This window comes from Oratosquilla oratoria, chromosome 12, assembly GCF_046742065.1.
Source record: "Oratosquilla oratoria isolate Oo_2021 chromosome 12, ASM4674206v1, whole genome shotgun sequence".
Lineage (NCBI taxonomy): Eukaryota > Metazoa > Arthropoda > Malacostraca > Stomatopoda > Squillidae > Oratosquilla > Oratosquilla oratoria.
Window position 1 is genome coordinate 65,007,304 of NC_134788.1, and position 25,620 is coordinate 65,032,923.

The window sequence follows — 25,620 nt, forward strand, 5'->3', positions numbered from 1 at the left end:
TTAAATGGCAAGCTTTACAGCATCTTGCTTAAGTGCTAATCTACTCGAATCTTAGAGCTTCGAACTGAACTACACTGCACTTCCTCTGCAGCAAGTTTATTCCATTCATTAACTGCACGGCGAACTTGTTTCTACCCACCTCCAAATTAAATATATTTCCTTTCTTGACAACTCGAGACTATTATTTCTTGTCGGATTCGCATTCAGTGTAAAAATTTGGTCACTTTTGATGTCAATTCCCTTTAGAATCTTAAAGACCTGTATCAAGTCACCTCTGAGTCTGCTTTTTTTCTTTTTTTTTAAAGGAAAAAAATATGTTTTAGTCGATTTTCGCATGATTTATTTTTTATATTTGGAATCAGTTTTGTGGTTCCCCATTGTATTTTTCCAGTCTGTCAATGTCTTTAATGAGATTTGGTGACCATACGGAAACAGCAAATTCCAAATGTGGACGAACTAACGATTTATATAACTTGCCAATCAGTCCTAGAATATTATTTGTTTTCTCAGAAGCTGAAATACACCGCTTAGATGATTTGAGATTGTTACTGATAATTACGCCGTGATCCTTTTCATTATCCACTTTTGTTAACGAATTTCCAAATAACTTGTAATCGTACTGACTATTATTTTTACCTATATGCATAGCTTGCATTTACTTGTGTTAAATTTCATTAGCCACTTTTCAGACCATTGTTGTAGCTTATCTAAATCTTTTGGAATATCTAATTGGTTTGAGTGACCATTTGCCATTCTGTACAGTTTTCTACCATCAGCAAATTTAGGGACAATAGATTTCAGTCCGCAGTCAATATCATTTGTATATACTATGAATAGAAGTGGCCCAAGAACGGAACCCTGAGGAACTCCACTCGTAACATTTTTCCATCTAGAAGTTTCGCCATTTAGATCAATTCTCTGTTTTCGATCGTTCAACCAATTACTAGTCCAACTTAATAGGCTACCACTTATTCCCCAAAATGTTGCATCATCTCTGGAGTGATGCCATCCTCTCCAGAAGCGTTACCGTATTTCAGATGTTTCATTGCAGCATTTAAATCAGTTAGTGTGAAGGGTTCAAGGCCTTGTTTACAGTCTTGCATGATGCAACCCATCTCATGCTTCATTTTCTTTAAAAAGCCCCTCTCTTTATTGGCTGGCTTGCCGTTGAACAGCATTTGATTAGCCACTTGGTTCGGTGTGACAGACATGGCTACTGACCTTATTAAACCCATTCAACTCCGATGACAAGATGTCTTGTCATTTGGTCAAATAAAACAAAAAATCATAATAAAACAACAAAATGTTTGATGATCAAACAGCACCAGAAAAATATGACGTCATATTTTTCTGGTGCTGTTTGATCATCAAACATTTTGTTGTTTTATTATGATTTTTTGTTTTATTTGACCAAATGACAAGACATCTTGTCATCGGAGTTTAATGGGTTAACAACTGCGCCATGTCCTACCAAATTCCTAAGATATGGAGAAAAGCCAGAGTAGTGGCCCTTCTCAAACCAGGGAAAGATCCATCATCTCCCAAAAGCTATAGACCAATATCCCTCTTGTGCACCTTATACAAGCTGTATGAAAGAATGATCCTTGCATGCATTAAGGGGACAGTTGATGAACAAATTTTAGCTGATCAAGCAGGCTTTAGACCAGGCCGCTCATGCTGCAGTCAGGTATTGAACTTAACGCAATATATTGAAGATGGATTCGAGAAAATGAAAATCACTGGTGCTGTCTTTGTAGATCTTACAGCCGCCTACGATACAGTCAATCATAGGGCACTCCTCTTGAAGGTCGCCAAAACACTTCAGAATCACACCTTGGTTTACATCATCCAATCTCTTCTTGCAAACCGCTGTTTCTATGTGGAAATGGATGGCAAGAAAAGCAGGTACCGTTTCCAGAAGAACGGACTCCCACAAGGATCTGTGTTGGCTCCAACACTGTTCAACATTCATACTAATGACCAGCCAGTATCAGAATATCCATAGGTACATCTATGCAGATGACCTGTGCATTGCCACTCAGTCGTCTGATTCCTTCACCACCATGGAAGAGCGACTATCAGAGGCTCTAACCACACTCTCCACGTACTACAAAAAGTGGCATCTCAATGCGAACGCAAACAAAACACAGGTGTGTGCATTCCACCTTAAAAATCACCAAGCCAAGAGAGAGCTACGAATCAGATGGAACAACACTGATCTGGCACACCACCCACACCCTGTCTATTTAGGTGTTACTCTCGACAGGACTCTCTCTTACAAAGAGCATATCAACAAGTTGATTGGAAAAATCTCAAGTAGAAACAACCTCCTCAGCAAACTTGCCACCACCAGCTGGGGAACAGACCCAAACACCCTGCGACAAACAGCTTTGGCACTGTGTTATTCCACCGCAGAATATTGCGCACCAGTATGGGCCAGGTCATGCCATGCACACAAAATAGATCCAGAACTGAACAGGTCGTGTCGAATAATTACAGGTACCCTAAAACCAACGCCCCTACATACTATCTACAGACTGGCAGGGATTCCACCACCCCACATTCGGCGCGAAATAATTACCAAGATAGAAAAATATAAACAACAAAATGATCCAAGGCATCCACTATATGGTCACCTTCAGGTTGGACAGGGACTGAAGTCCCGCCAAAGCTTCATGACAGTGGAGGGACTGGATCCAACCCAAGCTGTGACCCATAGACTAGAATGTTGGCAGGAATATGACAATCTGGGCCATTACGAGGCCATACCATGCCCCCTGGAGCAAACCTAACCAGGAAGGACTGGGTTACCTTAAACAGAGGAAGAGCCAAGGTGGGCAAAACGAGAGAAAATCAACACAAGTGGGGATACACCAATAGCCCCCAATGTCCCTGTGGCGAAGTACAGACGATGGTCCACGCCCTCCGGGAATGTCCATTGAGTCCCCATTGCTCCGACCAAGACCTTAGGGAAGCAAATGAAACTGCCCTTATATCGACACGGTTCTGGTGCGACAAGATATGATGATGACCACTTATTCCGTGTGAAGCTAATTTAGTAGTCTTTCATGGGGGACGGTACAAAAAGCTTTTGCACAGTCTACATACATTAAATCTGTATTGTTTCTTTCGTCATAATTCGAGATAACTGTGTTGTAAAATTCGGTTTAGCCACGCAAGAACGTTTCCGTCTGAATCCATGCTGGCTATCGTTTATCAAACAGTTACTTTCTATATGATGTTTGATAGCATCTTCGAAGATAATTTCGATCGTTTTTCCTACAATTGAAGTCAAGCCTGTAGTTATTTGGTTTCTTTTTGCCACCTTTTTTGAATATGGGAGTAACTTCAGCTAGTGTCCATTCTCTTGGGATATCTCCGGAAATTATGTATTTCTTGAAAATCATTTCTAATGGAACAGCAATCTCATTTTTCATTTCCTTTTAGATTCTTGGGTGTCAACCATCAGGCCCTGGTGTTTTATTAACTTAGAGTTTTTCTATACACCTTTTAATTTTTTCTCTTGTTATATATACTGTAGTGAGTTCACCCTAGACTTTTCAAGGTTTCAGTTTGGAGTTCACTTTGCGGTTTTTGTTTTTGAATACTGAGCTAAAATAATTGCTTAAAACATCACACATTCCTTCATTTGAATATTCAAGTTGACCGTCAGCAGATAATAGTGGGCCAATGTGATTCCTAATAACCTTTTTATCTCTAATGAAACTATAGAATTTCTGAGATTCTCTTTTGATTTATCAGCGATACTAATTTCGTATTGTCGTTTTCATCATTTTATTGTCTTTTTTAAATCTCTCTGTATCATTAAATAACTTTGATACATTAGGTGCACCCGAGCATTTGTATTTCTTATAAGCCTGTCCCTTTTTAGCAATACTTTTTTCAGTTTCTTTGTCAAGCCAATTTGGGCGAGCCTGATTTGGAAGGCGTCCGTCCTTAATACCGGGATGTATGAATCATCTTGGTAAGCGTGTTTTGAAATATTTCCCACATCTGATGTACAGGTCTTTCACTTAATTTTGCCTCCCAATCTGTAAGCTGAAGCTTCTGACGTAGTCCTATGAACTGAGCTTTACTGAAACCGGGTATTTTAGATACACAAGTATCCTATTCTTAGCATCGGTTATCATTCTTTCGCGGCTAGTGATCAATAGATCGAGTAAATTTCCATGTCTTGAGGGCTTTTTACATGCTAAATTAAGTAATTGTCACCGAGAAAATCATCAAGCGACCACCTATATGGACATATTCAAGGATCATCCAATCAATGTAAGTAAAACTGAAATCACCCATTATCAATAAGTCCCGGATGCAGAAACTAGACAGCTCTTGAAACAACATTTTGTCGTCTCCTAATGATAATGTCTTTGGCTTATATATTACACCTACATTAAAGTTTTGTCCATTTGTTTGGGTTAATTCTACCAACAAACTATCATATGCATCCTGTTTCACTTTCTCTAAAACACATAGACATTGTTTTTAATGTACAACAGAACACCCCCAACCTTTCGTGTAGTTTCTATCCTGATAAAAGTGTTTAAATCCCACAATATTAAATTCAGCTTCAAACTCTCCACCATTTAACCATGTCTTGGTTATTCCTATCATATAAAGATTTTAGCTTTTGACATACGCCTGGATTTCTTGGAATTCATTTCTACTAGTACTAGCATTAAAGTACATGGATTTCAGAAACTAACGATTATTATTATTTTTGTTTTTTTTTACTGGTTTCGAGTTTCAACATGCCTTACATTATAATTTTGTTCTTTACTGACACTTTGCTCTATATTGACATTTGGTCCTTTATTGATATTCAGTGCCTCATGGACATTTGCTCCATCATAGACATCTGGTCCCTCACAGTCATCCAATCTCTCATGTATACCCTGCCCCCCTCCGTCACCATGTCCCACACTGGCCACTCATTGTTCATTGACATTCTGTCCAGCATCACTTCCAAAATTATATTCTCTCCTCCACCGACATTATATCCTACCGTGATATTTTGTCCTTCATTAGCATTACATCCTAATGTAATATTTTGTCCTCTACTGACATTATATCCTAAAAGCTGCAACGTCTACGTCGTGGGACCACCCCCCAACCCCAAGAGTTGGGGGCCAAACAGCAGCATCTACCCCTGGCCATCAGCTCTACGCAGATGGCACCGATCCCCAAGGAGGAGCTACGCCTACCTGGGGGAGTACCACAATCCTTTTTTTTTCCAACACACAATGTTACGTTTTTTCTGCACTGAGGGGTCATTTTCCGGCGATCACCCCTCTTCTTCTACTTTTAGCCGGAGATGTAGAGAGCAATCCTGGGCCCACCACAAAATACACATGCCCAACATGCTCTAAACCCATTACTTCGAGCAGACAGACAAAGGGCTCAGTTCAGTGCAATATGTGCAAAAACTGGGCCCACCTCACTTGTACAACACTTGCTGACACAAACCAATACACAAACACTTGGACATGTTCTACCTGCCCTCCAGTAACCCCAATCCCACCTCCCCAACCACGGCCAACACCCTTACCCACTCACAATTTCCCTTTGCCCTTACCCCCGATTAGTACTCCCCTTCCTTTGTCCCCGATCTCTCCTTTCCCCCCCTCTGACCCAGATCCTACACCTTCCCCACTACCACCCCAACCTCAACCCCAAACGGCAACATACAACACATACAAAACACACAACATCAACATATTACAACACAACATTGACGGTATAAACACTAAAAAACATGAACTTGAACACTTTCTTAAACAACACAACATACACATTGCAATTCTACAAGAAACAAAATTAAGACACTCACACAAAACACCATCATTTCATAATTACACCACCATCAGACAAGACCGGACTGACGGCAATGGCGGTGGACTCATCACCCTGATCCACCATTCCATCTGTTTTGTGGACACAAGTGCCACAACCAAAATTCTCCTCCCTACCACAGATAACACAACAGAAACCCAATCCATTCGTATCCGCACAGGCAACAATTCAACACTAACAATAGTTAACATGTACATTCCCCCCCAATCATCCCCCACAGTTCCAAACACCTTCAGACCTCAACTCAGCCAACTAACCTCAATCCCCAACCTGATCATGGGTGGTGACTTCAACGCCAAGTCGTCTGCCTGGTTTGTCGACAACCCTGACACAGACAGAGGGCTTGATATACAGACTCAATTCGACTCATTGACTATCATGAACAACACGCATAATCATACACATATCCCATACCAAGCCCTCTACACTCCCTCCTCTCCTGATATCACCTTTTGCTCCCCCTGCCTAACCCCAACAACATCATGGAGAGTGGTCGGAGCCCTTGGTTCTGACCACCTTCCAATCATCATCACCACCAAAACAAGATGCACCCCAGCTGGCCACAGACACACTTACACCAATTACAAGAGAGCTAACTGGGAAGCCTTTAATGAAGAGACAGAACAACATTTTGAAACACTTAACAGTACACCAATCACAAACATAAACAATGCTGTGCACGCTTTTAATACAATCATACAAAACGCAGACAAGAGATACATCCCTAGAGGCAACAGAAAATCACACAACCCCAACTTCACACCAGAAATCCAAGGCCTCATCAGACAACGTGACACACTTAAACACGATACCCCCACACCTATCCCTCAGAACATAGCAGACCAAATACAAACACTAAACACTGTGATTGCCAATAAAATACATGAACAAAAAACACAAAATTGGCAAAACTTTATCAATACACTTGATCACAAAACAAACACCAGCAAATTGTACAAAACACTCAACAGCATCACACTATCCAACACTAACACTACACGCTCTCACGCTGCAATAATCACAACAACAGATAATCTACCCTCAAACAGACAACAAGCAAACGCACTCATACGTCATTTTGCACAGACGAGCCATCTTACATCTCACCCTGACGACCGACGCACCATTCGACGTAAGAAAGACTTTCCCACAGACTCAGACTATACACCCTTCATAGACAGTCAGACAAAACTCATATTACATAGTCTCAAGCACTCATCTGCCTGTGGCCCTGATAACATAAGCAACATACACCTAAAACACATTGGACCACAAGGTATACACGCACTCACAAACATTGCAAACTACAGCTATTCACACAACACAATACCCGACATCTGGAAACATGGTAAAATAATCACCATTCCAAAACCGAACAAAGACCCAACAATCCCAACATCGCACCGCCCAATCACACTTCTCTGCACCCCCTCTAAAGTCATTGAACGCCTAATACTTAAACTTGTCACACCATATATTCCCCTTGCTGACTCACAACACGGTTTTAGGCCACTACACTCCACAAACACTCTTCTGACAAAACTCACACAAAGAATTTTAGATGGCATCAATTCAGATAGGCCCCACCACAGAACACTTCTTATAACATTGGACATTAGTAAAGCTTTTGATGCTATCCCCCGCCACAACCTAACAAATAAAATTTATAACACAGACATGCACAATAACACCAAAAGATGGCTGGCCAATTATCTGGCAGGCAGGAATGCTCATGTGTCATATAATGGCCAATCATCGCACATCAGAAACATTAAGAACGGAGTACCACAGGGCTCGGTTCTATCCCCCACATTATTTAATCTATACATGCATGACTTACCCACGCCAGACACCTCAGAAATACAAATCTCTTCCTACGCAGACGACATAACAATCACATGCACACATCGTAACACAGACAAAACTGCAGAAATAATCCAGCCTTACCTTGACACACTCAACACATGGTTCATCACAAACAGACTCAAAATAGCTCCAACCAAATCTACAGCAACACTTCTCACCAACTGGACAAAAGAACACAAATACATACCTCATCTCTACATCAACAACACTCTAATACCACACACAAACACACCGAAAATTCTTGGTGTAACATACGATACATCCATGTCTTTCAAACAACACCTCACAAACATAAAAAACAAATGCACACCTAAACTTAACGCACTTAAGTCAATCACTGGAACAACATTTGGACAAAACAAAGAAACTAATATAACAATATACAAACAATGCATACGCTCAGTGATGAATTATGCGAGTCCTGCATGGGCTCCTAATCTCAGTGAGACACACCACAACACCCTTCAAATCATACAAAACAAAGCCCTAAAAACAATTACAGGCTGCACAAATACATCACCTACAGACCATTTACACCATGAAACAAAAGTCCTCAAAGTCAAGGACCACCTCGACATGAGAGGCACACAAACACTTGCTGCAGCCACCACAAACACATCACACCCGCTACACTACATAGCAGAACACCCACACACACCAAGAAACATTAAAACTACACCCAAAGACCTTTATTACACACAGATACTCTCTTCTCTTCCTCCACAACCACCAAATACCAGCCTCCGGAAACATATTCATAATCATATCACTCACCGCTCCATTAACACACTGAAAGACAACACACTGCTGCATGCCAGACCCCCTGATATCCACCCTTCTGAATCCTCTCTCCCACGTAAGGACAGAGTCCACTTGGCCAGACTGCGATGCGGTCACCACCCAGCACTTCTAAGCTACCAGAAGAGGCTGGACGACCGTGTTGTGAACAGCTGCCCAGGATGTAACACTTCACCCCATACCATACAACACATAATGGAAGACTGCATTATACACAATCATACACGCAAACAACACAACATACACTCTATAAAGGATTTGTGGGAAAACCCAGTTTCGGCTGTGGCCTTCCTTGGGGAGACGGGACTGCTCGGACAGACAGTCTAGGGAACGACAACAACAACAATCCTAAAAGGTTTTGTCCTCTGCCTACATTATATACAGTACTAGAATTATATTTTGTCCTACACTGACATATTGCTATACATTATTGCTACATCCTACTCTATTATCCCCAATACGTCCTATTTCATGTTAGAAAAGTTTCTCGTGTGGTTTATCACGTGACTTTTGAACACGTCTCACAGAAAAACTGGATCATACAAGAAGCAATACAAAGGCATCTCTCTTGTGCTCATCATCATATTCCATTTGATATTACTCCTTCATGAGAAAGCTACATTGCACAGGTTATGGTGGAAAGGCTTCTCCCTACATAAGACATCACATGCTATTTCAAATCACCCTTTGGTGAGATAGTTCCATGTTATAGGTCACACTGCTGGACAGATGTTTCTCCAGTGTGGGTCATCACGTGATATTTGATAATCCCTTTCATGAGAAAGCTATATCCCACGAGTCACACTAGAAAGGCTAGTCTCCGGAGTGGATAAGCGCGTGATGTTTGAGATGAATATTCTAGAATGGTTTCTCTCCTATGTGGGTCATCATGTGACATCACTCTTTTGTGAGAAAATTGCATCACACAGATGACACTGCAATGGTTTCTCTTCAGTGCGTGAGCCATGATATGAAGTTTGATGACACTTGCGTGCAAAAGCTGCATCACACCAGTTACACTTGCATAGGGTCCTCTCCAGTATGGGTCATCTGAGAGCATCCTTTCCTCAGAAGGCTGCATGGCACAGGCCACAATGAAGAGGATTCTCATGATGAAATTTTGTGGAAATGGGGGTCTTAGGCCAAGAAATAAGTTATTATATTTTGAGGCAGATTCGTATATGCTGATCAAGGATTTATCTTTAATATTTTTGCAACCCTGGCATTTACAGTATACAAATTTCACAAATAGTATATAAAATTGCCCCTGCTATTATTTATAATGTGGGCAAAATAAAATGTTTATTTTGTGAATGACATTGGTGAGTGCCATCTAATGTAATAATCTATTATGTATTAGAAATACCTCCTAAATTTGGCTTTCTATAAATAAGACAAATTACTAGGCATATATCTTTTCCTTTTTTATTTTTGTATTTCAAGAACCCTTTGCATGAGAACAATGACAGGGTGGCAAAATCAATTAATATGTATGTTATAGTCATCTAATTAGTATGAAAAAAATATATATAACACTAAGGAATTATTATATTTAACCTTCCAAAGAAATTATATATATATATATACATATGCATATATATACATATGCCCATCACTAATTCTCAACTTTAATTCTAGCTTCTAACTCCTTATTTTTTACTCTTCTGTTTTTGGCATTCACCCACTCTTCATACATACTATCTTAATTCAGTGAATTTCCATATAATTTGTAGCTTTTCAATCTTATAAACATATCCAAATGACAGTTCTATGCAATTCTGTTATTTGAATCATGTTTTTTACATTTGTAAAATTACAAACACCTACAGATTACAGAATACAACCATGTCTGTGTGCACTATTAGTTACCATGTCATGAGTGGGACCTCTTTTGTGAGAAGCAGAATCACACAGGTCACAGTGGAAAGGTTACTGTCCTGTGCGGGGGGGAAGGGTTAACCCATTCAACTCCGATGACAAGATGTCTTGTCATTTGGTCAAATAAAACAAAAAATCATAATAAAACAACAAAATGTTTGATGATCAAACAGCACCAGAAAAATATGACGTCATCAGTCCTCCTCTTCGAGGAGGACTGATGATGTCATATTTTTCTGGTGCTGTTTGATCATCAAACATTTTGTTGTTTTATTATGATTTTTTGTTTTATTTGACCAAATGACAAGACATCTTGTCATCGGAGTTGAATGGGTTAATCATGTGATGGTTGAAGTGATTCTTTTGTGAAAAAGTTGCATTCCACAAGTCACACAGGAATGGCTTCTCTCCATTGTGAGTCCTGCTATGCTTTGTGAGAGAACCCTTTCATGAGAATGCTGCGCCACACAGGTTTAACAGGAGAGGCTTCTCTCCTGTGTGGGTCCTTGTATGCTTTGGGAGAGAAATCTCTTAAGTAAAGCTCTATCGCATAGGAATTGCTTGTCTCCATTGTGGGTCCTCATATACTGGATGAGATGAGGCTTTTTTGACAGGGAGAGAAAAAAAAAGAAAAAAAGCACAGGTCACACTGGAAAGGCTTCTCTCCTGTATGGGTCTTCATATGCTTCCTGAGATGGCTCTTTTGTGAGAAAGCCTCACCACAAAGGTCACACTGGAAGGCTTCTTTAGTGTGGATCCTTATATGCTTTCTGAGATTCTTTAGTGAGAAAGCAGAATTGTAAAGGTCACACTGGAAAGTCTCCTCTCCTGTGTGGGTCCTCATATGCTTTGTTAGATAACCCTTGTGTGAGAAAGCAGAATCACAGTGGTCACACTGAAAAGGCTTCTCTCCTGTGTGGGTCCACATATGCTGTGTGAGATAACACTTTTCTCAGAAAGCAGAATCACACAGGTCACACTGGATAAGCTTCTCTCCAATGTGGGTCCTCATATCCTGTGTGAGATAACACTTGAGAAAGCATAATCACAAAGGTCATATCAGAAAGGCTTACCTCCTGTGTGGATCATCATATGATTTTTGAGCTAATTCTTTCATGGGAAACCTTATCATGCAGGCCACACTGTAAAGGTTTCTCTCATGTGTGGGTCCTCACATAATTTGTGAGAAAACCCTTACACGAGAAAGCAGAATCACACTGGAAAGTCTTCTCTCCTATGTGGGTCCTCATATGCTGTGCGAGATGAACTTTTAGTGGGAAAGAAGAATCGCACTTGCCACACTGGAAAGACTTCTCATGTGTGGGTCCTCGTGTGTGTGAGACTACTCTTTTGTGAGAAGGCAAAATCACAAAGGTCACACTGGAAAGGCTTTCTACTGTGTGGATCATAATGTGATCTTTGAGCTGATTCTTTCGTGGGGAAGATTTAGCACACATACCGAACTGGAAAGGTTTCTCTCCTGTGTGGTTCATCAAGTGATCCTCATATGCTTTCTGAGGGACCTCATATGCTTTCTGAGAGCACTCTTTTGTGAGAAAGCAGAATCACACAGGTCACACTTGAAAGGCTTCTCTCCTGTGTGGGTTCTCATATGCTGTGTGAGAGTACTCTTCTGTGAAAAAGCAGAATCACAAAGGTCACACTGGAAAGGCTTCTCTCCTGTGTGGGTCCTCATATGCTCTGTTAGAGTACCCTTCTGTGAAAAAACAGAATCGCAAAGGTCACACTGGAAAGGATTCTCTCCTGTGTGGGTCCTCACATGGTTTCTGAGATAACTCTTTCGTGAATAAGCAGAATCACAAAGGTCACACTTGAAAGGCTTCTCTCCTGTGTGGGTCCTCATATGCAATGTGAGATCACCCGTCTGTGAAAAAGCAGAATCACAAAGGTCACACTTGAAAGGCTTCTCTCCTGTGTGGGTCCTCATATGCTGTTTGAGAAGACCCCTACGTATGAAATTAGATTCACATATACCACACTGGAAAGGCTTCTCTCCTGTGTGCGTCTTCATATGGTCTCTGAGAGTACTCTTTCTTGAAAAAGCAGAATCACAAAGGTCACACTTGAAAGGCTTTTCTCCTGTGTGGGTCCTTATATGCTGTGTGAGAGTACTCTTTGCTGAAAAAGCAGAATCACAAATGTCACATTGGAAAGGCTTCTCTCCTGTGTGGGTCCTTATATGCTCTGTGAAAGCACTCTTTTGTGAGAAAGCAGAACCACACAGATCACACTGGAAAGGCTTGTCTCCTGTGTGTGTCCTTATATGCTGTGTGAGATGACCTTGATATAAGAAAGCTTTATCACACAGGCCACACTGGAAAGACTTTTCTCTTGTGTGGGCCCTCATATGCCTTGCGAGATAATCCTTTTTTAAGAAAGCAGAATTGCACAGGTCACACTGGAAAGGTTTCTCTCCTAAGTGGATCATTACATAATCTTTGAGGTCATTCTTTCATGGGAAATCTTTATAGCTCAAGCCACACTGGAAAGGCTTCTCGTGTGTGGATCCTCCTCATATGCTTAGTGAGCCTTTTCATGAGAAAGCAGAAATACAGGTCATACTGGAAAGGCTTCTCTATCGTGTGCTTCCTTGTAAGCTTTGTGAGATCATCCTTTTTTGAGAAAGCAGAATCACACACTGGAAATGCTGCTCTTCTCTGTGGGTCGTCAAGTGATTTTTAAGGTGACACTTTTGTGTGAAAGCTTTATCACATAAGTCACACTGGAATGGCTTTTCTCCAGTGTGGGTTATCACATGAAAAATTGATTCTTTTGTGAGAAAGCTACATTGCATAGGTCACATTAGACAGGCTTCTCTTCTGTGTGGCTCATCATATGCTTTGTGAGAGAACCCTTTTGTGAGAAGGCTCAACTGCACAGGTCACACTGGAAAGGCTTCCCTCCAGTGTGGGTCACCATGTGATATCTAAGATGACTAGTGATATAATTGTGCCACAGATGTCACACTAGGTCCTTTTCATTGTATAATAAGTATGGAATCTACAGATAGCTCTTCCAATGAAGTTGTGGTATTAACCTTCATTCTGGAAAAAAAAAGTATTTATAATAACACCTAACTCTGAAAGTGTGCAATATACTATAATGAGACAGTGGATGTTTTGTACACAATTTCATACTCAAGTTTGTTCCTAAACAGACCCTTTGCACATGCCATGGCCTAACATAAAATAGGAAGAAACACTACCAGATATGGTGATGTCATATTTAATTCTACTTTTTCAGTAGAAATTAGGTGAAAATCATCCTAAAGTTACATGCGTACTAACTCCACCAGAACCATTAAAATTTTGCTAAAGGTTTTTCATCATGTCATGATATTTGGAAGTGGACAATGGCCCAGCTGGCCACAACAGCCATATTTCAATGTAACTCCATAACAAACCATGTTTGGGGTCATAAGACCTGAATCTAAACATGACCAACGCAAGGAAGGTTTATTCAGTTCATTTGTCTGAAATAAGTGATGCAAGTCATATCATTTAAGATTAACTGGCAAGTGGTGTACCTGTGTTATCATTCTTAACAAAATGTAATAAATAAAATTGATCTAGGAAACTGTAGAGGTATTATCCATATCTTTTCTCGTCACATTCAGTAAAATACATGTTTGTATAAGAAAATTCCAACCTACAGCTCACTTAAACTTGGAGGAATTATATACACGTACCTGGTTGTCTCTAAGGAAGCCTGTGATTTCTTCCTTTCTGGTTGCGACACTCATGTGATAATAATGGAAAAAAAAAAAAAAAAAAAAAAAAAAAAAAAAAAATCCCAATTCTATTTGTGGAACTTTTATTTGATATAAGTACCCTCTTAGTTTAGGTGTCCCTGCCTATTAACATTAATGTCAAGTTGGATGTTCTTTGAGGTTTGCTCTAATCAGAGCTTGTCCTACATTTCTGCTCAAATGGACACTTCCCATATGAACACTTTATACAAAAACATAACAGTACAGACAGATGTACTATCATTGGCACTTATATCTGGAACACTGGTTGGTCAGTGGCTTGTGTCAATCAGAGACTTGATCTGGCGAATGTGTCTTTGCTTACATTTTAGTGAAAAATATGAATGGGTCGGAGCACCCACCATCGGAATGACCAATTAACCATTCTGGGTATTTCCAATAAATTTAAAATGTTGATATGTGTGCTTGTCCCACATTACTACTCAAATGGACACTTCCCATATGAACACTTTTATACTAGAGGTCGATTGGGGGAGGACACAGAGCACACAAATCAGAAGCCTGACCTACACAAGCTGGAAGTGATCTAGACATATAGGTCATATGACCTGCAGCCAGTCTTTATGTAAGATTATATAAGTGAATATTAAGAAAGGTTTTACGCACAGGAATATCACCATCAGTGCACACTGAATTCAGAGTGAGCTTCATAAATTATTCATTTTCATACTCCAGATCATGTTAATTTGAGGTGTTTACATTTGGGCTCAAAAACTTAGAATGATAAGAGCTATTCAATGATATTGGTAAGAATTGCGGCTGTGAGAACGGCGAATATCTCTGTAATGTACAAAAATGTTTGCCAGTCTCAATTTTCTAAAAATTGCTGCCAAAATAACTACTGATTTGCACTACTTATAAATGTGGTTCAAAATACTCAATGATAAATGCTAGCCAATGATAGAGGTAAGAATTGCCGATGTGAGACCTGACATAACCTAATCTAACCCCTTGGTAGCAATGCGCACGTCCATGGGCAGTGCCACCATCGTGGACGGAACGTTTCCACTGCCAGTCTTAGCAACCCATTTGAATGGGTTCTCCTCAGTTTGAGCTCTGTTAACATTCAAATTGCATGCAGGTGATTCAAAATATCTTCCTGTCCTAGAAGTTTAGATGCATTTTCAAAAACTAACGGAGTTTCACGCATTCCATCATAAGAATTTGGATCATTGCAATGGCAATTTAGTTTTCCAAGTGGAAATCTAAAGGGAAACAATTTAATAACTTTTTAATATGATATTCATGTTTTTTAGCTTGCTTTTCCCAAAAATGAGTGACTTCAAGATTGTTGTTCATGATGCAGCTGTGCATTTGCTGCTGGAAAACAAGTTTTGGATTGTCAGGTTTTGCCAGTAGATGCCATCTAGCAGCAATCCTTCTATTTTTGAAGAACTGAATCTAAGCTTTTCCAACAGGAAGACATTTTGAACCACCTGCGCATGCATCAAACGCTACCAAGGTCAAACTCAGGAGAACCTAGTTGAATAGGTTGCTCAAAATTGCAGCGGCAATATATAAAATTCCAACTGCAATGGTGACGCTGCCTGCGGACTCACATGTACAGTCTTAATTATTGCCATGGCAACATGATCAGTGTTAGTAACGATAGCATAAAAGGAAGGTTCTACATTGTTTATGACATGCTCAGGTGATTTTTTGACCCATAAAACCTTCATATGCCAAGTTGCATGTCAATTGAGCCAGCAGTTTCGATTTATGGATGATTATCTCCAAATTGACAATAGTTACCATGGCAACATGATAGGTATTAGTAATAGTATAAAAGGAAGGTCCTACATTGTTTTAGACATACTCAGATGATTTGTTGATCCATAAAACTTTCACATGCCAAGTTGCATGTCAATTGGGTCAGTGGTTTGGATTTTATTGATGATAATCTCTAAATTGGGTCAGTTTATAGTTTCACCCAGCCATAAAATTTGATATGTGGCTTATGAGTTTCTGGTGAGAAATGCTGTGATATGAATGATGGTGTACATCATTTCCATCGCAAGTGCGTACTTTTTAAGTAATAAATTATTGAAGTTATGCACTTATGCCTACATCTTCCGAACGATCAGGGGGGACGTGTGGGAAATCAGGGTTTTTGGGTTGGGAACACTAATTAATAGAGTACTGCGTGTTGCAAAATAGGTATAAAATGAACAAAAACACTTAAAAAAATCATTTTAGGGCCAGAGTCCCGCCTAGCACGAGCGGTAGCCATGTTTGTTTTTCCCAACAATTCGAAAAAATGTTTCGCTAGATCAGCTACATTTAGCGAAGTCCACTCCAGCCGCGCAAGACTTCCTAAACGTAAACTAATGTTACCTCCGTTAGGTTAGGTTACTGTTACCAACTCTTGTGCGAGCAGCTTCCCTAAATCTAGCAGGTATAGTCACAAATACTTACAATCATTAGTAAACAAACATGGCGCCATGCGCGGTACCCGCCGAAATGGGATTTTTTCTTTTTTTTGTGTTTCTTTAGTCTTCTTCATTTTACACCTGTTTTGAAATGTGCATTACTCCATTTATCAGTCTTCCCCACCCAAAAACCTCGATTTCCCGCACGTGCCCCCACATTGTTCGGGAGATGTACGCACAAGTGCATAACTTCAATACTTAATTACTTCAAAAGTACGCATTTGTGACAGAAATGATGTACACCATCGTTCATATTACAACATTTCTCACCAGAAACACATAAGCCACATATCAAATGCTATGGTTGAGTGAAACTATAAATTGACCCTAAATTGACAACTTAATAGTTGCCATGAAAAGGCAAATTTGGTTTGATGGAGATGTCTTAAATTGTTTTTGACATGCTCAGGTGATTTGTTGACCCATAAAAACAAAGTATTCCAAATTTCAATAAAATTGGACCACTGGTTTAGAGTTTATGTGTATTTCTTTACCAAAATCTTTACAAATTACTACACTCAATTCTCACGCTTTGTTATGGTAAAATCTAGCCAAAAATTTGGGATAAAAATAAATAATAATATCTCCCTTATTTTTCAAGTTATTTATAAGTTTTGAAAAGTAATTAATTTCTAATGAAATTATCTTTCATATGCAACACAAATTTAATTTTTTTTTGTGCATGTACCTACTTTAAGCAAAAAATTTGGAATCCCAGAAAATTTCAAAATGCCATATCTCCCTTATTTATGAAGCAATCTAAAAAACTAAATAAGCATTTTGTTTGTAACGAAAAGATCTTTTTTTCTGCAACAAGAATTGAAGGGTTAAACCAAACTTGAAATTTCTGTGCTCGTACCAACCCTTGGTAAATGTAAAGATGTTCTATCATTTTTTTTATATAGCTGCTGACGTTACTACTTGTTTGCGGTACTTATATCTGGTGTTCAGAATACATTAGAATGATAAGAGCTAGCCAATGGTATTGGTAATTGCAGCTGTGAGATTGGCAAACATTTTCAAAATGATTCTGATAAATACCCACCCTTGCTCAGAATACCATATACAGTGCGAACGAGAATTGAAGAGTGGCAAATGCACTAAGTTATCTTACCCTTATATTATTGCACTTACGAATTCAAGAAGGTACACTTGTTTAACCTGTACAAAGCACAGCCACGAAAACAAGTTCTTTAAATAACTGACAGAGTGCAGCTCAATGCTTGACGGGCTACGTCGTCATATGTAAACAAAAAACAAATGACATAAGGGTGGAGGTGAAAGTTTTCTACATATCTTCTCTATTTTTCTATTCTGTGTTTTATATTTTATATCTAATATTTTTTAGATTATGTTTCTTATTTTCTATATTTTATTTCTATTTCATGTTTGTATAATCTATTTTCTTATTTCTATTTCATATTTACATTTTCATGTTATATTTATATTTCATATATATTTCTATTTCATATGTTCATTTTCTTTTTATTTATACTGCCATTTTAATTGTTATTTCTATTTTTAATTCTACATCTATGTTTTATTTCTATCTTCTATCTATATTTCCTACTTCTATTATCTCTATCGATTTTCTATTACATTTTTTTTCTATATTTCTATGATGCAGTTGTGATTGCTGACACGACGGAGCAGGGGTCCTCAACACTCTTTCCCGTGGGGATCAGGTGATTTCGGCCCAAGGTTTTTCTGGGCCGAAATCGCCGGTGATTTCGGCCCAGCGAAAATAACCTTTTAAGCTTGAAGGCTTGGTGCCCTGGCTTGGTGTACTGTATACTTTTCAATTTTGATAATTTGTTTCATAAATTTCATTTAGTTTTCACACAGTATGTGTGTAGTAGTTTTAGTTCGGAACAACGGCAGGACAAATGAAAAACAGAATATCTAATCTCTTTCTTTTGGTAATTAGCCACAAGGTGCGACACTAGAAGGGTCACATGAGAAATGTAGGTGAAGCTCGGACTAAGGCCACAGCTAAGTGGAGCTTATGATTGTAGCTGGACGTGGAGCCTAACGTCAGCGAGGCGGTAGCAGATGATAACGGCGAGGCTCGATGGGACGGCTAGAAGATTGGACGAGGAGATGTTGTTGTGTGCGCTGGTGGGTACGGTTCTGCCCATCTCGGCGAAACGCCGAACTTTTAAGGGAGGCTGGCGGGAACGTGAGGAGCTTTCCAAGTTCCTGATTGGCTGACCGCTGGCTGGCAGGGACACCCTTGCGAACTACGCTCGCCAACTACAGGAACTTGGAAAGGCTAGTTCCGAAGATTTCTATGATCAGTGTGTGACGGGTCGTAGGATGCATCACGTCACTGCATGTGCAAAAAATATTGTCACTTGATATGATATATAAGTATTTTTTTCATTATTTTAATATATTTTCTTTCAATAACAAGTAAATGATAATAGCAACATTTGGAGGACTGGCCGAAACGTCCGACCCTGCAGAGTTCTAGCCGAAACATCCTACATTCGATGCTCTCCCTTCCTGCATGCCCATACTGTATTGCTGTCCTCTAGCCTCCTGGAAACCAACTCAACACTGAATAGAATCAGTTGGCCTTCACTAAGCACCACTAGTTTTTAGTTTGGGGTCCCGATCGTAGAACCCTGACTCCTTAGGGGCCCATGTCGGGACCACAGGTTGAAAACCACTGCGACAGGGCAATTGCGGGTGGAGAGACGGAACACGGGACTAGGAAGAAATGGTCTAAAAATGAACAAAAACAGAAGTGATGTATGTAGGACGCACAAAAGGAGGGTAAAAATATCACAGCAGGAATACTTCAGCGAAGGGTGACATATGACTTGGTGAATGATGTCAAATATTATTCTCAACTTTGTTTTATTAAAAAAAAAAAAAAAATCCAACATTAATGGGAGGACACAATCTGCAAAAGGCGAAACAACGCCAACATTACAGAGCCCAATGACATGATGGAAGGAACAACAAACTATGCCAACATGTTTGCAGATGACACAGAAATTACAAAGTGAAAAACAAGGAGAACAGTAGACTATTGCAAAAATATATAGATACTATTTTTACATAGAGTCAAGAATGGAAAATGAAGCTTAATACCAAAAAATGAAAGGTACAGGAAATGGACAATAGTGGCAAAAGGCCATCCTTAAACTACTCCTTGGGAAATGAACCCATTACAAAAGCAAAAGAGAAAGACTTGGGAGTCTTGATCATCATCATAGCTTATCACGCCAGACAGACAGCCATTCAAGTGTTCTTTGGTTAATTTTGACCAGGTCATTGTTGTCTAAATTGGTTGAAAGCGGGCACGAGCTTAGGACATGGTCAATGTTCTGTTCAGTTTCTCCGCACTCGCAAGATGGGTCGGTTTTGAGGCCCCATCTAACCAGATTGTCACCAGTTCTGGCGACTCTGGATCTTGCTCTATTTAGTGTGGACCATTCGCGTCTTGGTAGCAGTGCCCCATCTGAGAGCTCTTCACTGGGTCCTTGCACTGTACTGTTAGGGAGACTTGTGCTGTCAGACTCCTTCCACTGTTGTATTCTGTAATTGTGGGGCAACATACCAGGTGGTATCTCCTCCACGGTGGCAAAGCTCTTTCGCGACTTGAGTCTACTTGGGGGAGGCACATGTGAGTGTAGTGGGTGCCTTGTGTCCGAGGTTTGTTTACCCTTTTCGACTTTTGCTAAAGCGCGTCGTCGAATATCTGGGGGTGCTATGCCTGCGATTCTGTACAGGATGTTGGTGGGCGTGGGGTGAAGTGTTCCTGTGATGATTCTGCAGGTTTCGTTCAGTACTGGATCTATTTTCTTTGCGTTGGCTGATCAGACATATCACCAGGAATGTGGGAGAGATGTACGGACTATTGCAGAAGATCAAAGTGGCGTTCCACTATATGGATGAAGAGATAAAAAAAACCCTTAAGTCCTTAATATGTCCAAGATATGAGTCAGTATCATGGTACCCACACAGAGCGAAGGATATAAGCAAAATTGAGAGAATACAAAGGGCAGCAACCAAACTGGCAGATAAATCATAAGAGGAAAGACTAAAAGTACTGACTGGGTCTGCCAACTTTGTAAGATCTAACAAAAAGAAGAGGTGATAAGATTATAACATTCAGGTTACTATAGGGGATAGATTGGATTGATAGAAGAGAAGTCCTGATTAAAGATGGGAAGGCTTTAAGGGTTTCTGGGAGTAAATTAAGATAGACCACATGTCAAAAGGATGTGAAGATAAACAGTTTTCCATATAGATGCATAAATATGCGGAATAGCTTAGAAGGTGATATAGCCCAAGCTCAAACAATACACGAGTTCAAATCTAAATATAATTGGTCAAAGACATAGATTAAGTTGGAATTGTAGCCTACATGAATTTGAGTCTACTACAAAAAGCATTTGACAAGGTGGACCATGATATTTTATTAAAAAAAAATTCAGGCATTAGGAGTGGCAAATATTGGCTGGTTCAAGTCCTACCTTACAGGTTGCAAACAACTTGTACAGGTAAATGAAGCCTGCTCAGATGACAGAGAGATAATTTGTGGTGTACCAGAAGGTTCAATTCTAGGACCACTACTGTTCCTGGTCTATATCAATGACATGCCAGGTGCGGTGAACTGTAAGTTACGGCTATTTGCAGACGACTCCGCACTAATTGTCTCAGGTAGGGACCCAGTTGAAGTAGAGGAGAAACTGAGTGTCGAACTGTTATCAGTCCAGGACTGGCTCATAGATAATAGGCTGTCTTTACACCTCGGTAAAATGGAAAGTATTGTCTTCGCATCAAAACCCAACCTCAGGAAACACAGTGATGTGCAGGTCAGATGTGGGGTTAATGTCTTGGAGTCAAAAGAAGAGGTAACCTATCTTGGAATACCCTTAGATCAGTCCTTCTTAGGGAATGCCATAACGGATAAGATTGTATCCAAGTGTTCACATAAAGTCAAATTTTTGTACAGAAAAGCCAGAAATTTTGATTTGGAAACAAAGAAGCTTCTGGCATCAGCCTTGTTACAACATCACTTTGATTACGCTTGTAGCTCTTGGTACAGTAGTCTGAGCAGAAAAAAAAGTCTTGGCTACAAGTTGCTCAAAATAAGATAATTAGATTCATGCTAAATTTATCTCAATGTAGTCATATTGGTATAGAAGAATTTAGCAAGGTAGGAATGTTACCTGTAAAATATCGTGTCCAGCAGCTGAAACTAAACCAGGTTTACAATGTTGTTCATAATTCTGCTCCCTCATATGAGCTGTAATTTTACATTATTGGCTGAGAACCGAACCCGGAACAGTCAAGAGTCTTTTATTGTATTTCATGCAGGTCCCTTCACCAAAAACAGCTTTTACTTCACAGGTGCTCAACTATGGAACTCACTACCTGTGTCCATTAAGAAGTCAAATAGCAAGGTTACCTTCAAGAAAAAAGTCAAGGGTTACTATATGTCTCAGCTACAGACAGAGAACAGTCTTGATTTTATGTACTACTAGGTTAGTGAGGGATACCTGACTCCATGAGTAATACCATCCAAATTTGCATTCACTCATTACTGTTCTGACCTCCCCCCCTTTTTTTTTGTCCTTCAGAAGTTTAGTTTAGTATAACAATGTTTGATGTTACAAATTGGTTTCCACCTTTGTTTTGCTAGTCATAATATGGTATATGTCTCAGGTAGGGTCCAAGAACAGTTATGATCTGACCTTTTTCCTCGTTCTCCTTGTTGTTTTACTCATACGAGTACTGGTCCCCTGTACCCTACTTCTGGTGCTTCAGGTTATAATGTACTACTCCCTAGTGCTCATACTAATTGCCCACTCCGTCCTGAGATTCAGGTAAAATGTTAGAATTAATTAATAGGTGACCCTAGCTGCAGTGTAGCATTCACTATAACAACATGTTGATACAGCTGTAGAATAATGTAGTATATCATTAATGGTACTACTCTGATATAGTACTCACTCATACATTTTGATACAGCTGTAGAATAATGTAGTATACCATTAATGGTATTACTCTGATATAGCACTCACTTATACTGTTTTGTTACAATTTAACATTATTTTGTTGTTCCTTTGCTTAATGCAATGTTCCTTTTTGTGCTGGTGCTCAACTTTTGGTCTCAATATCCTATGTGTACGAACATTTTAGTAATATTAGCAAAACTATAACAATGTTTATGTGTCATATGTGTACTGACTGGTATTACTCATGATTGTCTCTGGTCCCCTTAACCCCCTATGTATGTTGTCTGTGTGACTTAGTGTAGAATAACAATCTAATGAGGACCACAATGGAAATAAGCATACATGCTTTTTGTGTTATCCTTGGCAATTTGCAATTATTATTCTAAACTACATGTTCTTGTCATTATTTGCACTTCGTGTATATCAATTCATTGCCAAATAAAGTCTATCTATCTAGATCTAGGGGATGGGACCAAACAAGCATTGCTCTTTTCCTGTATGCCTACAATTTGGTAAACACACATAGACACACTTGTTAAATGTTACTCTGGGCAGCAGGTACTGCCCATGGCCATGTTGATGCGCCACCACTAGTACTTCCCGTAGTTATGTAGTATTTACCTACCGTAGTTGTATTTTGCGGGAAGGGGAGCTATGCTCGCAGTGTCCCGCCACTGTATCTTGCAGTGTCTAGTTTGCTTATAAACTCATGAATGTTTTTTGCACATACTATTTCATTATCCAGTTTGTTCCAATTGTCCAGAACTCTATGAGGAAAACTGTTTTTCTTCATTTCTCTTCTATAGCTATGTTTTTTTTATTTTCTTTCCATGTCCTCTTGTGTTCTTCTTGTCCCAGTTAAGTAAGTCCTCTCTATCAAGTATCTCTGTGCCTTTCATGATTCTGTAGATGGTCAGTAGGTCACCTCTCTCTCTTCTTTGCTCCAGTGTCGGTAACTCCAGTTTAGCCAATCTCTCCTCGTATGATAGGTTTGCAAGTGCAGGTGCCATTTTTGTAGCTGCTCTTTGGATTCTTTCTAGTTTCTTTATATTCTTTTTGGTACTGGGGGACCACAATGTCACTGCATACTCTAGTCTAGGCCTTATCAATGTAACCAATATTTTTTTTATCATGTCTTCGTCCAAGTATGTAAATGCCACTTTTATTGATCTTAGCAAGTTGTAAGTCTCCCCGACAATTTTGTTAATCTGTTTATCATAGGACAAATCGTTCATGATGATTACTCCCAAATGTTTTTCGGATCCTACTTTTTTTACTTCCTTGGTTCCAATTGTATATTTTCCTGATATTCTGTTTTTGCTTTTTCGAAACTCCATTATGCTACACTTCTTAGTATTAAGTCCACTTCCCATTTCTGACTCCAGTTCCATACCCTATTCAGGTCTTCTTGCAGTGCTTCACAGTCCTTATCAATTTCTACTTTCCTTAACAGTTTGGCGTCGTCAGCAAAGAAGCTCATGTAACAGTTCACGTCCTCATCCATGTCATTCATATAGATAGCAAACATTATTGGTGCCAGTACAGATCCTTGCGGTACTCCGCTGATCACCTCTTTCCAATCTGAATATTTTTCTCTGAGCACTACTCTCATCTTTCTACCAGTCAGGAAGTCCTCTATACATTTTAGTAGGTTCCCTTGTATTCCTCCTATGTGTTCCAGTTTTCTGAGTAGTGCCCGTTGTTGTGTCTATTGGTCAATAATATTATTACAGGTGGCACGGATGTGGTAGCGGGGCAGCTTGGGTTGATCGGGGATTGTCCAGAGGAATTTGCTCAGTTGGTACTTGAACTATAATCTGGGCTGAGATTTATGTTATTCTATAGGTGGCATGGTAAGGTGTTAAAAACTTGTGATCTTCTAAGTGCAAAGGCATTTTCTTTGAGTGTTTTCACCCGGGTGGACAATCTGGGATGCATCCCATCTATGTTGCATAGTCGGCCCAGTCGTTGGTGGATGGTTGTGCGTACATTGATGTTTTTTGTTGTGTGGCCAGTGTATATTTTGTGTATGTAGATTTTAGTATACAGTATATTTCTCTCCGACTTTCCAAGGAGAATAGTTGAAGGGCCTGTAACCTGCCCCAGTAATCAAGGTGATGCAAGGTAGAGATTTTGTTTGTGAAAGATCACTGGATAGCTTTGATTGATTGCATCTTTCCGGCTTTCCATGGACACCTTAACTGGCAACAGTACTCTAATATCAGGAGTACCAGCAATTTGTAAAGGGTCAACATGGGTAACTTGTCACGTGATTTAAATGGACAGAGAATCCAGCCAATTTGGTTGCTTTTTTTATCGCATTGGTTATATATACTGTAAATGTACCATCACACATTAGTGTCACACCAGGTGCCATGAATACTCATGTAAAGCTAGTGTAAAGTTTTGAGTTGTACATGATATTGTCAATTTTGTTGTTGTTAAAGCCATATTATTTGTGAGTATGAACACAGTATTGAGAGGTTCTCTTGCAACTGTCCAGCCTCCACTTCAGTTGACACTGTCCTAAGTACACAAGTATCATTAGCAAGAGAAGTCCCAACCAAATTTTCATTTGTTCATTGATCTCTGCCATATGAATGAGAAAAAATAGAGGGCCAAGTTCTCAGCTTTGTGGCATTCCACTGGTGGTGAGGGTCAATAGCAATTTTAATGTTTTTATCCTTTTTGTGAACATGACTTCCAAAAATACAATACTGGGTTATAAGGGGAATTGAATATAATAATTTGTTCTATATTTGTACATCAAATCCTTAAGCTTAATGGGTAGCCTGATAAGAATTATTAATCACTTTGGAAGGCTTGTCTCACTTTGAACTAATCTCCTGGTCCATTCACTTTTCCCGACAATACAAATAACGATACACAGAAAAAATAAAGATGCACTTCAATGAACAGCTATTGACCACACTGTGTCTCGTATGGGTTTTGTTTCTGATTAAACTAACTAAAATCATAATATTGGGCTTAGGTGGGGTTTGGAAATGTATTA

The 25,620-nt window shown here is 39.5% G+C and overlaps 2 protein-coding genes across 2 annotated transcripts in view; both read right to left on the reverse strand.

Moving 5' to 3' along the window:
* Positions 1–18,096, reverse strand: part of LOC143031937 (uncharacterized) — a 33,734-nt gene extending 15,638 nt beyond the window's left edge. Inside the window, exon 1 of the mRNA XM_076196318.1 lies at positions 17,767–18,096. The gene's annotated coding sequence lies outside the window, so the exon portion shown is untranslated. The remainder of the gene's footprint in view (positions 1–17,766) is intronic.
* LOC143031938 (uncharacterized) lies at positions 10,739–17,858 on the reverse strand. Its single transcript, XM_076196319.1, has 2 exons — positions 17,747–17,858; positions 10,739–13,478 (listed from the first exon to the last, which is right to left on the reverse strand). Exon 2 carries the CDS (start codon positions 12,860–12,862, stop codon positions 11,906–11,908), a length of 957 nt encoding a protein of 318 aa, XP_076052434.1. The 5' UTR covers positions 12,863–13,478; positions 17,747–17,858; the 3' UTR covers positions 10,739–11,905.
* Positions 18,097–25,620: the final 7,524 nt, after the last annotated feature.

Excerpts from the sequence above, each read along its gene's own strand:
- LOC143031938 (XM_076196319.1), bottom strand. The coding sequence starts at position 12,862 with ATGATCCACTTAGGAGAGAAACCTTTCCAGTGTGACCTGTGCAATTCT.